Source organism: Papilio machaon, chromosome 24 (assembly GCF_912999745.1).
Source record: "Papilio machaon chromosome 24, ilPapMach1.1, whole genome shotgun sequence".
Taxonomy (NCBI): domain Eukaryota; kingdom Metazoa; phylum Arthropoda; class Insecta; order Lepidoptera; family Papilionidae; genus Papilio; species Papilio machaon.
The window spans coordinates 3,942,869-3,956,804 of NC_060009.1; the positions used below are offsets into that span (position 1 = coordinate 3,942,869).

General features: G+C 34.4%; 1 protein-coding gene across 1 annotated transcript; it reads left to right on the top strand.

Annotated features, from left to right (window-relative positions):
• The first annotated feature begins 282 nt into the window (after positions 1-282).
• On the top strand, positions 283-12,355 carry LOC106719052 (inositol polyphosphate-5-phosphatase A). Its single transcript, XM_045683959.1, has 13 exons — positions 283-582; positions 4,167-4,397; positions 5,381-5,548; positions 5,700-5,825; positions 6,433-6,561; positions 6,872-7,033; positions 7,259-7,383; positions 7,601-7,705; positions 8,522-8,612; positions 10,224-10,354; positions 10,944-11,109; positions 11,560-11,611; positions 11,681-12,355. The coding sequence occupies exons 1-13, from the start codon at positions 502-504 to the stop codon at positions 12,259-12,261; spliced, it is 2,148 nt and encodes a 715-aa protein (XP_045539915.1). The 5' UTR covers positions 283-501; the 3' UTR covers positions 12,262-12,355.
• Positions 12,356-13,936: the final 1,581 nt, after the last annotated feature.

The following is a 13,936-nucleotide window of genomic DNA, read 5'->3' on the forward strand; positions in this document are numbered from 1 at the left end:
CAACACGCATTCGATGGAAGTGTTTTGATATCGAAAATTGCGTTCCGTTTCACATTTTTACGATTTAGCGTCTTTTAATAATTTTCTTCTAATTATAATTAAAACGCATATTTAAATTAAAATAATTTAAAAAAACATAAATAAACCTTTGAGTTTTTCAAAATTTAGCTAAAATTATAGTTAATACAATCAAAAGTACAATTTTCAAAGAACAGTTTGCGCGGTATTGTAGGACAAAACGAAACCCATTCATTTACAAATGTCAGAAACAGACACCTCGGAAAGTTGAAAGGGCGAGGAGGGCCATTCGGGTGATTTTTGCGGTTTCTTTACAGAAAGAATTGTACGCGGGGATATAATAACAATCGAAACAACTATAATGTTACCAGCTGCGATTGAAAGCAGAGTGTTCGCGCGCGAAATCCGCTCCAACGCCGTATAAAAATGTCGGGACAGTTCGATATTCCAAATTGTTTTTAACTTACTAACGCCTCCAGGATCATGTTGAAATTTAAAAAAATGGGCTCGGATAAAGTGCCGTTACTGCTTGTTACTGCCAACGTTGGATCTATATTCGAAGACGTAAGTGTATACAGTAAAATGTATCTTTTTAACATGTTGATTAGACGACTTTATTGTGATTACCCACTCAATTTTCAATTAAAATGTTGCGCGGTGAGATTGTGTTCTATATTTGAAATAAGAGGATTATCGACCGTTTAACATTGTCACGCCTTGTACTGTTCGGTAATAAAGGTATTGGCGCAAAGTGAATCTTATAAGATTTCTTTATAGAATTATATTTCAATTTGAATCCTTACAACAGACACAGTGGTGTTACTTAATTTTAGTAACATTGTTAAATGTGCAGAGATTTATGTTAATAATTGTGAAAAAGTAAAATGTAGTTTCCCTTGTGGATAAAAATTGCTGATTTCATTTTCAAGTTATTTTCCTTCTTTTGTATTTAAAATTAATTGTTAAAACTTAAAAAAAATTGACTAAAATTATATACTTTACATATTAAAATAGTCACTGCAAGTACAAGCTTAACTTATTAATTTTTTTTTTCACTACCTATTTCACACTCCCCTCTGGTATGCATATACCTCGTAATGTATCTTCAAAATTCACTGTAACAAGTGTTTTGTTAATAATTCTATGGGTTCCCAATGTGGCTCCAGTTGTACATCTAACTATATTATAAATGCGAATGTTTGGATGGATGTTTGTTTGAAGGTAACTCTGGAACGGACAGATGACACAGATGTAGAACGCAGTCCGGAAGACCACATAGGTTTATTACTTTTTTTTTTATTCCGCGCAGGCTGAGTCACGGGCAACAACTAGTATTGAATAAATACATTCTCTGAGTTAAATTTGCCATTGCATATTTAATAAGGTTAATACTAATTCATGCATTTTTTTATGCGTGATCATATTGCCTATAAGTTTGAGTCCCTGTAATTTTATATGTTTTTAAACAAATATTTAATTATTAAATAAATATAGCTGTCTGATGAGGTCTAAAACATTATCTACATCTGGAATGACATAAACTTTATTTGGGAATGTTTTCATGTAACCTTGACGATAATTTGATAATCACTTCCCTTCACATTTATTGTTAAACCGATCCACCTACTTCAACTGTGTAGATAAATAAAATTATGAATTATTAGGTGTCGCCTACAACTCCGTTCATGCAGAATTAAAAAAAGTAATAAATAGCCTATGTGTTCTTTAAGACTATATTCTACATTTGGACCAAATTTCATCAAGATCCATTTAGCAGTTCCAGAGATACCTTCAAACAAACATTCATCTAAACTTTTGCATTTATAATATTAGTTAGATAGTATACAGTGATCCTTAACAGTAGAATTCCATTGCTCTAACACTTGTGTTAATAGATATTGTAGTCTCTTTTTTATTGGAGACAATTAAAGGGATGACATCTTTACAAACACATGTCATATACAATATGTGTACAGTGAAATACATAGCGATAGGAAGATTTTGAAACAGATTTGTTGAGTAGTTAATTTTTAGTATTACATATAGAAGTTAACATGCATTTAGTGATATAGTAAATAGAACATTATCATTAGTTTTTTTCTATTACTATAAAAGCTTGTAATTACTAACTATTTATGTTTATTTAACACATAGGCAACTGCTCTGCAAAGTGTATCTGTGTTATTTAAACATAAACATGTTAAAGAGGTTTTGAAATATTTTGTCTGGCTTGGAACATCGCATTAACTGTGCAGAACATAATGCTGAATAGAGTGGTGTACAAGGATGCTCAGGGAGGCTTTTTCGCAGAGCCCAGATGACCTTGAGCTGACGTAATATTTTAAAAAGACATGTCACTATTTAAGTTACTATGTTTTTTTCTTGTTTTATTAATTAACTGTTTACTTTGAATCATAAATGATTGAGTGATTTATGTACAGCTTCTAAATATTTACATAACAAGATATATTTATAACCTTGTATTTGACCTGAATTTTAAAACAATTACATACGACCTTTTCCTCTAATATCTGATCAAAGATTTATTTAAAAGCCCATTATTTTTGCAACATTGATAGCAATCTTAATGTTATTTTTAAAAATAATTGCCTTGGTTTTATTTTAGTAATCTTTTCCCTTGCTAGGTAGTGTACCTTATGAAATTAAAGATAATTGAAAAAACGAGCGATAAATATTTATTTACATAGTAGCTGTCGCCCGTGACTCCATCCGCACGGAATTAAAAAAAAAAATTATAATTACTTAATAAGTAGCCTATGTGTTCTGTTAGACTATGTTCTACATCTGTGCCAATTTTCATGAAGATCTGTTGAGCCATTCATCTCAAATAAACATCCATCCATCCATCTAAACATTCGCATTTATAATATTAGTAAGATAAAACTGGACTATAAACAATTATAACTGACCACATTATAGCTGTCGAAAAATTGTACAACCACTATTTAAAATATATTCAACTATTCCTCATTCGGAATTTTGTTAATGTAACTGTAGTTAGAGATTAATGTTTTTAAGATTTTTTCCTGTTTGCATGTAATATGATTACGTAAATATATCCTGTGTATGACGTAAATTCAATCTGAATTAACAACATCCGTTAGTATTGCGGTTTGTCATTTGAATGTCACAAAACTAAAGTAGCACTGTCCACAACATTATAAATCCCCAGTGAAAAATTCGGACTGGTACCCCTAAAAGTAATATCTTGGCGGCCCTAAGTCATCGGGCGCGCTGCATCCCGTGGCACCCCCAGCGACTCCGCGAAGTTGAGCCGAAAAGATATCAAGCGCAGCCACCATTAAGCTTGAATTGTAACATGTGACGTTTACAAGCCTAACAACCACAAGTTGAATAATTCGATAAACTTTAAAAATATTACAGCATTCATAGTTATCAGTAAAAGGTAGCTTAGTCATTCTTCTGGGCAATCTGTTGGTTCAGGGTCTTTTTAAAATGCAGGATTAGTAAACTACACCAATTATGGTAATAAATATGTCATTAGTAATCTATTGGGAATTTTGTAGAATGAAATGGTAATTCAAGCTATAAAACAGAGATTTCGAATTTTTTCTTTCTTGTTTCATCTTTCAAAATTTTACTAATTGCGTTGAACACCAGCACACATTTTATTATTTTATTTGTTTTATTATTACATACCATACCCCAGCCTGGTCTTCGTTGACCCAAAGAGGTCTACCCCGGCCACTATGAGAATTATTTTCTTTATAAAATGTGTTATCTGCCTTAGTTTTTCAGGGAATAAATTCCACAAGGCTATATTTACTTGACCTATAGCTACGAAGGCCCTGACATTGAAGCCCTTTTTAACAAATTGTCACTTGGACTTTAGCCAATGTTTAAGATTTTTAAAGATAGCATATGTGCCAATTTTCAATAAAATTTGTTGAACCGTTGCGGAGAAAATCAAACGTATCTCGTATCGAACACATTGCCGGGATCGTAGGTAGCCTATGTGTTCTTCCAGACTGTGTTCTACATCTATACCAAATTTCAAACAGATTCATGCAGCCGTTCTGGAGATACCTTCTAACAAACATCCATACATCTAACATTCGCTATTGATCGTTCGTAACGTGCCCTTTATACCAGTCTTGTCATTCCAGCCGTCAGTAATGCTACCAATCTGGACATCGGAATTCCTCCAAGCCGTCTCTCGCATGGACCCAAAGTTCATAGCGCTACATCTGCAGGAAGTTGGTGGGAAAGCATACGAGAAATCTATGCAGTATGTGGAGGATTTCGTGCAGAGATTGTGCGACTGTCCTGAACTGAGACTATATGACAAGATCCGGATATTCCTGGATGAAGATTTTAGCTCACCGGAGAGGTTTACGGTGAGTAGATTTGATAGGAGAGATAAGACTTAGCAGCCTACCTTGGTAGAAAATAGTTTATAAACTTTTGATAGAAAACTTCAAAATTTTCAACTAAATTATTTAAACTTATTAGAAAAATCGCGCTAATCCAGCCCTGTAATCTCTTACGAAGAAGTTCCTCCGGCGGGTCTCAAACTAGTCGGTGCCCACACTAACTATAACTATATGTGAACTACGTGATTGTAGTATTTTGCTTATTATCTGTATAGTTTAGAAGATCTTCTATTAGATTACTGTTTTCTATCTTGATTTATATATGTTTAGTGAATTGTGTGGTACAATACTTTTTCGAGGCCTTTTGACTTCTTTAACGTAAAATAAAACAAAAATTTTTGTAGTTCTTCCAAGAAAATACTGTAAGCTATTGTCATTGTGTTGAAAGAATTTACTAGTGTTATGATTGATGCCAACTGTGAGTACAACTTTACGTTTTTCCCGCCTTTCCGTGACGTCATTCTTGCATTCCGAGGAACGGTAATTCTTGATACTTTATGAGTAATCAAAACAGATTTCCGTGTTTATTGTGTACCAACTAGGAAATCTTTTTTAATCACCTAATTGTTATTACGTGTAGTAAATATTTTATAATTTTATAAATATTGTGTAAGTATGCATAGGAAGGGGATATATTATTCTCCTTCTGTACGTCCCCTCCTCCGTCGATTAAAGGAAGGTAACGCATCTGAAATTGCGTATGTCTATAGGCAGCGGTATTTCGGCGAATTCAGGTGACTATTCACTTTTGCCACCTTATGATGTCAAAAAAAATTACTTATTTATCTTTCGAAAGCGAAAAAAAAATGTTAATTTGTTACCAAAGTATTTTTCCACATTTCGGTCAATCCAAGAAAAGAGTTGCATCTCTTAAGTGAGAACTTAACTGATGTAACTCTTTAGAAAAAATAATATAATATATAACGATGAATCAATTTGTTAACCAGGCATTAGGGAACATGTATTTTGCGCACTCTTCACTCACCGACATCAAGATCTGGGACTTCGAGGTGAAGGGCTACGTGGAGGTTGTAGGAAAAGAGGTCAACAGCGGCAACATCGAGAAAGTCACTACCAAAGAAAAGGCCAAATTCCCACAGCATTTCTTCCCAGAGGTAAATATATGTTTTATACTTTATATTCTTTGTGTGGCAATAAATGTCTTTTATTTCTTTTTTTAATTGAAATTTGTTATACTTTACTTTTGTTACATTTCTCGCTTGTGTGTGTCGGTTTGTATGTTTTTGTTTTTTTTTTCGTCATCAGTGCAAATGGTCGCGGAAAGGATTCCTGCGCACACGCTGGTTGCTGCGCGGCACTGCAGTTGAGTTCGTCAACATACATCTGTTCCATGATGCATCCAATCTGGTAGCTATGGAGCCCTTCCCATCAGTAAGTACTTAAATATCTTGGATAAAAACTTTTTAAGATATCAAAGAGATTCAATTAAGGTATAGAGCGGAGTTCGAAACATTTTACAAATACAAATTTTGATCACTTGACATGCGAACTAAACATAACTTACGCCCCAAACGATTACGGATTTTCATCGTGGTCTCGGCTTTTTTTCTGTCTTATACATTCATATATCTACACATAGGTGCTCGTCAGTTTAAGGTTTTTTTTATTATAACATCAACTTGTTTCGCTTAAGTACGTCTATGACAGGGGTGGCAAGCCTTTACGTGTAATTTTTCTAAAGAAATGTTTAATTAAGCCATAGAGGTGTTATTTAACAATTTTAACGTGATTATCGTAGCATTGGATTTACTCGTGTTAACTCATATAATACCTACTTTACTTTTTCGTAATGCATTATGAATTTTGTGATTATTAATTTGCCCAAAATATTGTGTCGCGTGCCATTTGTTCGTCTCCCCTGGTCTATGATGATCCTTACACTTTTTTAACAAATTTCCTTTTTTATTCATCTTTTCAACGTCAAACGCTATTTGTTACTACTAGGTAACTTTAATGTTACGTTTACGTGGTCCATTAGGTGTATTGCCGCAGTCGTCGGCGCGCGTTACGTCACACGTTACGTCACTTGCACGCGGACGCTAACTCCGCCCCATACTTCATATTCGGAGACTTCAACTTTAGGACTGACACCGGCGCTGTTGTTAAGGTATCTCTACATATTAATAAAATTGTAGTGTCTGTTTATTCTGTCTGTTTAACAACAAAATATGTTTTTTTTTGTATAACACAAAAAAAAACATATTTTGTTGTTCATAACAAAAAAAAAAGTATGTTTGTCTATCTGTCGGTTATCTCAAAAAAAGCTGGACAGATTTAGGCGGGAAGGTAGCTGATCATATTGAAGGTAATTTTCTTCTGAGCTGAAGTCGCAGGAGACAGATAGATCCATCTAAACAGTCGCATTTATAATATTAGTAAGGTTAAAGGTTAAACTTGAAACATAAAGAACGTTCTAGAAAATGACAGAAGAATTGACAGCGTGTCGTGTACAACACGGCAGCAGCGCGGAGTCTGCAAAGATGCAGTACAGAGCGAAAGAAAACGATCGTCTCGTGCTCACCATTGGAAAGAAGGAGTTCTCTCATGTAGACCATCAGAAGATATTCAGGGAGCCATGGGTGAGTCTAGAATATTCTAACTTGCAGGAAAAATTTATAAAAGACAAAACAATTAGAAGACAGAGAAAGGGAATAAATACTAGTCTTATCACAATTTGATGAATGGTTTAAGAACGATTACAATGTCAAAGTACCAACTGCAAAAATGTATGAATGAGTTTCTCTTCTTTCTTATCTTTTCCTTTCTTTTATCTTTTCCTTTTCTATCTTATCTTTTGTATTCAGCTGCAACGCTACGACCGGGAACTGGAGGCACTGCGGCCTCATCTGTTCGAGTTCCCAGTCAAGTTCCCGCCGAGCTATCCCTTCGAAGAGAATGTACAACTACCCACACATTATATGAAGACCAGGTGACGTATTGTTAACTAGCTGTCGCCCGCGGCTCTGTCCGTGCGGGATTAAAAAAAAACTTTATAAGTATCCTATGTGTTTTTCCAGATTATGTACTACGTGTGTAACAAATATCATCAAGATCCGTTGATCCGTTCCGGATGTATCTTCAAATAAACATCCATCCATCCATTTTAACTTTCGCATTAATAATAATAAGATCTATATTTGATCCAGATGTCCTGCGTGGTGTGACCGGGTTTTACTATCTCAGTCTGCACGTCTGTTGGTGCAGCAGTCTGATGTCAGAGCTGGAGACTCCAGACATCTGCATAGTTCCAGGTCTCTACTATATACTTCAATTTCTAGTTGAGTTTTTTTTGCCGAAATAGCGAAGCGTTTGCTGCCCATAGATATCTTTAATAGCAGATGCATTGCCTACCTTTAATCAATAGAGGAGGGGACACACAAACCTAGGAAACTCTACGAAATCCACTTCCCTTTCCCATCATTTCCTTATAAGAAAAAGGATGGGAAGGGAACGTGGACTAAAATTCTGCCACCGGCACGCTAAAATTTGAGTATTTTGGTGTACCCATAAAAGTTAGCATTTGTCGATTTTTATCATTTCGCCTCAAGCAGTTTTAATTCGAAAAAAATTTTCACAAAAAAAAGTCGAGTCGAGAGCAAAAAAGTCCCTAATTTTCGCAACGTATTTTGAAGCTAACTAAAAATCTACTAGTCTTCTAGTTATTTAAAAACATAATCAAAAAAATGGTACCGATCTGCAAGCACTACCTTTCCATTAAAATATTTTTTATCAAAATCGGAGCACCAGGGGCGGAGTTTCGCGGTAACACACATAAAAAAATACAGTCGAATTGATAACCTCCTTCTTTTTGAAGTCGGCTAAAATATATTAAAAAATAAAAAAATAATAATAATAAAAATGTATTTATTTCAAGTAAATCTTTACAATTAAGTTGTCGGGGCTTCCCAAAAAGTAGTCAGGAGACACTTGTGTATGGAATGCCTCGCTCTTCCAATGTACAATGTGTATTATAGTGTAGTGTGTAATGTGTTGTAGTGTATTATATTAGAATATAATATTTCAATATAATAATTATTTATTTATACAATTTTATATAAAATTTTCAGAAAATCAATAACTGATTCAACGGACAGTAGAATGTCATCTTCTGATAGTAGTCCTGCACGATCTAACTCACCGGCGAGGCAGAACCATCAAGTGAGTCTAAATAATATTACACTAGCTTTTACCTGAGATTTTGTCTGCACAGAATTAAAAAAAAAGTGGTGAAAACTATCTCATGTGTTACTCGAGACTATGTTCTATATTTATGCTAAACTAGCTTTTACCCGCGACTCCGTCCGCGCGGAATTTAAAATAGTGTCGCGAACGGACGCGAATTAGTTCGGTAAAAAACTAAGTATTTGAACTAGCAACATTGTTCTCCTGTCAACTTCAGAATATTTTCATTATTGGAGGGTAATGTGTTACTCACTTTGGCTGAATGCTATAAAAAGGCAGACAGAGATTGAGATTCAGTTTTGATTCAGAATTACAGTTGGTAAGCAATGATTCAGAGAACCAGTTGGTAAGCGATTAAATATCAGACGTAGTTTATATGCGATGTTACTGTGTCGTGTATGTATCACTGTGGTGAGTTGTTTGTTCATATTTATCAGAGAAATTCAGACCGTGTGGACAGGGATGGCTGTAAGGGGTGGTGGAGGCCATTGGCGGGGTTTTAAACCCCTGCTTGAGAATGTTCATCTTACATAGAGATCGACGATTACGAAGTGATGGATGCATTACGATTTAGAGTTATTATCGACGGGATACGTAGGTATCTCGATTCAGTGACGGGTGCAGCCCGATTTAGAGTAAATATCGACGTGGTGCGTAGGTACCTCGATTCAGATACGTGTGCACATGCGTGTGTAGGCACGTATATTCAGAAGAGACAATTCGTGACTACAGTAACAGAGAAATGTAGTTCACGACAAATAGAAAACGGGGTAAAAACTATCCTATGTCCGTCTCCTAGTTCTAAGCTACCTCCCCACCAATTTTCAGCTAAATCAGTTCGACCGATCTTGAGTTATAGTGTAACTAACACCACTTTCTTTTATATATATAGACTTCAAAAATATGTTTTGAAACTTTTGCTGAGTTATCAAATAAATATATAAATTAAATGTAAATCCAAACATTTTGTGAAAAATTTCACTGTCTATTGAATCAAGGAATAAAATATTAAAATATTATGTAAAAAAAAACTTTCTTAGTAACCGTTAAAAGACTTAAAACTATTACACGATTTTAATTTTTGCTGACGGGCTCTTAGTAACCATTTTTAATAGTTACCAAGGAGTCCTTTAGTAACCACTACATTTTAATAGTTACTATAAGGTTCTAGTAGTAACCAATTAAATTTGAATGGTTTTAAGGGTGTTTGTAAACGTTTAACTAATTGTTACCAAGGTGTTCCCTAATAACTATATTATTTTAGTAGTTTTCATAGCGTTCTCATAATAACCATTTCAATTACTATAGTGATTTCTTAGTAACTGTTACTATAGGGCTTTCTTAGTAACTATTTCATTTGAATGATTACTATAGGGCTTTCTTAGTAACTATTTCATTTGAATGGGTACTATAGGGCTTTCTTAGTAACTATTTTATTTGAATGGTTACTATAGGGCTTTCTTAGTAATTATTTAATTTGAATGATTACTACCTAGCCCTAGCTTTCTTAGTAACTATTTCATTTGAATAGTTACTATTGTGATCTCTTAGTAACAGACTTTAATATTGAATTATTTAATTTCCCAGAGCAGTCCCGGCAAAGTGCTGGAGAAGAAAGGCAGTGTGGCGGATCTTGACGCGCTGTCGGTGCCAGGTATTGCTGTCAGCAGGAAGAGTATTGCTGATCCTACAAGTATACAACATGCACTTAATGCACGGTCAGTATTACTTCATCATCATCAGCTCACTATACGTCCCCACTGAGAGGTTCGGAGCCTACCCTTAGTTAGGGGTGACTAGGACATAGTCAACCGCAGCTCAGTGTGAGTTGACTTCAAACATCTTCGTTGTTTTCCTTCACTGTAACGGTAAATGTATTTGTATATCGAAATCACATTGGTATATGCCGGGATTTGAACCCAGGCTCTGCAGATTACAAGTCTTTAGTCTTACTTAACCCCTGAGCTACCGATGCTCTATGTCAAAACCTGCCCAACCAGATAGACAGACGGATAAAAATGAAAAAAAAAATGTTTTTTCATTTTCAGCAACACAAGTATATGATGTGTACGGAATTTTATTATTTATTTTTTTAATATTAAATACATACATTCAATTTTTTAACACATTTTATAGATCAATGTAACGTTTTTATGCCGATTTAATGCGAATTTAAATTTACTTATCGATGTTAGACTTGCATTTACCAGGACCCAGGACCAAATAAAAATGCGCAATCTCTGCCTACTCCCTTATGCTAAAGGCGGGAGTAATGTTTGTTTTATTAAAAAAAAACTCCGTAAACAGTGGTTCAGATTCTGATGGGTCACCGAACCGTCGCCGTTTGGTTCGCAACCAGTCTGAGGGTTCACCAAAGTCTGACGGCGAGTTGCGACGTCTGGCTGACGTGACAGCACGACGTCGCACTGACTACGGCGTCATTGGTGACGCGGCCTGCATGGGTGACCACAAGGTAACGTTTAGTAACACACGGTTACTGCATAGTAACTTATAGTAACCGGTAGTAACTACATAGTAACTGATAGTAACGCATAGTAACTGATGGTAACTGGTAGTAACGCATAGTAACTGATAGTAACTGATGATAACTGATAGTAACTAATAGTAACTGATGATAACTGATAGTAACTAATAGTAACGCATAGTAACTGATAGTAACCTATAGTAGCTGGTAGTAACTGATGGTAACTGATAGTAACGCATAGTAATTGATGGTAACTGATAGTAACTGATAGTAATTGGTAGTATTGTAACAAACGGTAATAAGGAAACACATAAGTACAATTGTAACGAGATTTCTGCAGCTTTTGTATGTGAATTAAAAAAAAATTGTCAAGCTTTTTTTATAAGAAGCCTTATAAAAAGATACTGGGAACTGATGAGTTAAATTTTTTTTCAACAGCCGATCTACTTACGCGTGATGCTGCAGAGTGACAGAGGTACAGTAGAGAGTAGTTGCCCCCGGCCTTGCGCGTTCTGCCCCGCCCCCGGCCCCACGCCCCCGCCCCCGCCCCGCTCGCCCCAGCCCCAGCCCCGCCTCGCCCGTCTGCCCACAGACCCCGACATATACGCGAAAAAAACTATATATTCATACGAAATACACGCGGATACAGACGTACCCAAACGTACCAGAACCAGTTCTTTAACAGACAAAATTATACCATACGTTGAAATCACTAGTGTTGACTCAAATGATGGTATATTTGTTAACGATATCGATACTTCGTTGCTCAGCCCTACTCAATGTTTATATCCTTATACGCCAGAAAGTGTAGACTCGCATACACCGAATGCGGAAAATTCCACAGGTTCCGATGATTTGGCGAATGAAATCGATGTTTTAGGTACGAATTTGGAAATAAAATCGACTACTAAACTAGGTAGAGGTCGTAGTGTATCCCCTACACAGTTGAAGAGTAGGTTGGATATGTTATTGAATGATGTACCGCCGTTAGAGAGATTGGATAGTAGGGAATCTTGTAAATCTGAAGCCAGTAAAAAAGGGGGCTTGTGTTGTTTGGCGTTGAAATGTTACGGCTTTTGTAGGCGAAGGGCTCGCAAAGTCGATTGTGGTTGTAGTGGCTTAAGTAAATGTTGCACTTGAATTTATATCGATATATCGATGTCGCAGCACTATTTCGTTCCTCCATAGTTAAAAAAAAACTATTTTTTGAAATACTTCATTGAAAATAATTTTGACAGAAGACTTATCTGACAGATAAAAGATTTTTTTGACTTTTTTTTTAATTTTGGAGGAATGTTGACGCATTTTTTTGTATAGATTATAATTACGACTTAATTATTTGTACGAAACGAACAAATGGTAATTTTTTACCATACAAAATGTCTATGTTATGTTAATTAACACTTTAAGTAGTAAATATAACTTAAAGTGAAATTAACGAAACTTTCTGACTATAAGTTCCAATAAGCTAAGTATTAAGCATGATTGTCGTATTACTTAAAAGCATGCATTTTTCAAAACTAATTGAAACTTAATCTATTATAATTATTTTTAAACTGTCATATTTAAATATGGCAACAACTAGTCCGCAGGTAACTGCAAATTATGATGCAATATGATCTATGGTCATAGTGAGGGGAAATACCCCATAGACAATAAGATATGTATCGATAATAAATAATGGTGCTTAAGAAATTTTTATGCCAAATAATTTTTATATTAATTCTAGTCTTAGTTCTGCTCAAATGTTCCCAATTATTGGATATTTTGACATTTCATTAAAATGATTATGTTACTTATTAAATTACGAACATGTAATTGACAATATTGAATTGTATAATTCAATAGAACATTATATTAGTTTCAAAAATTTTAAATAAACTAGTGATGACAAACAGTTTATTGACATTGATTTAAATCGATTTGACATTTATATCGATAAAAATAATATCGATATTTAAAATTTATTTTAAAAACTTCACTATTTTAGATAAAAAATAAGCAAAACACTAATCAAAAAAGTTGCTTACATTTGATCTTTGTTAACGTTTCTAATATCGATAATTTATACCGTTATATGAACATCCCTATTGCAGTATTATCGAAATAAAGTTGATGAATTATTTTATTGAATTAAAACACCTATAAAAATATACGGTTATTTTATAATTACCAGAAAAAATAAGCGTAAACTGTTGTTGATACTGACACTTAAAAAAATAAATATACAAATTAAAATCCAAAAATTTATAAAAAAAACCTTAGTCGATTCGATTGTATTAAATATATGCGCGCGCACACAAAGATAACGCTAGTAATAATATTTTCCACACATTCTATACATAACAAAAAAACAATTATCCCCTTATATATATTATAACCTTTTCCCCGGTCTCACTTCAGCCAGATAGAATTACTCGTAATATTTTGTTTGTAAAAAGTATTGTGACCATGTTTTTTATGGGATTTTTTTTAGTTTTGATTCATTAACTTTATCATAGTTGAGTATTCATTACCTGATTTTTTTTTAGGTAGTTAAAAAAAAGCCGTGTGTATTTTTATTCTGTTTTTTTTAAAGCATATGAAAGGGATGACGATTTTTTTGTGAAGTTTTTTTCGCATTTTATGTCCACTGTAACAGAACACAATGTAACACAATGATCAGAACGCTTAAGTATCCAAATGTAGTTTTAATATTAGATGTGCTGTTAGTTATTTTGTTTTAAGACTGCAATTCCATTGCCGAAACACGTATTGAAACATGTTTCATGTCTTGTCACAGATAATATGATGTATGTGTTTGGGCAATGGAAAC

Bases quoted from the DNA above. Each gene is read 5' to 3' on its own strand.
- LOC106719052 (XM_045683959.1), top strand. From the start codon at position 502: ATGTTGAAATTTAAAAAAATGGGCTCGGATAAAGTGCCGTTACTGCTT. The intron at 583-4,166 runs GTAAGTGTATAC...TTGTCATTCCAG, and splicing joins TTGGATCTATATTCGAAGAC to CCGTCAGTAATGCTACCAAT. The intron at 7,034-7,258 runs GTGAGTCTAGAA...TTTTGTATTCAG, and splicing joins AGATATTCAGGGAGCCATGG to CTGCAACGCTACGACCGGGA.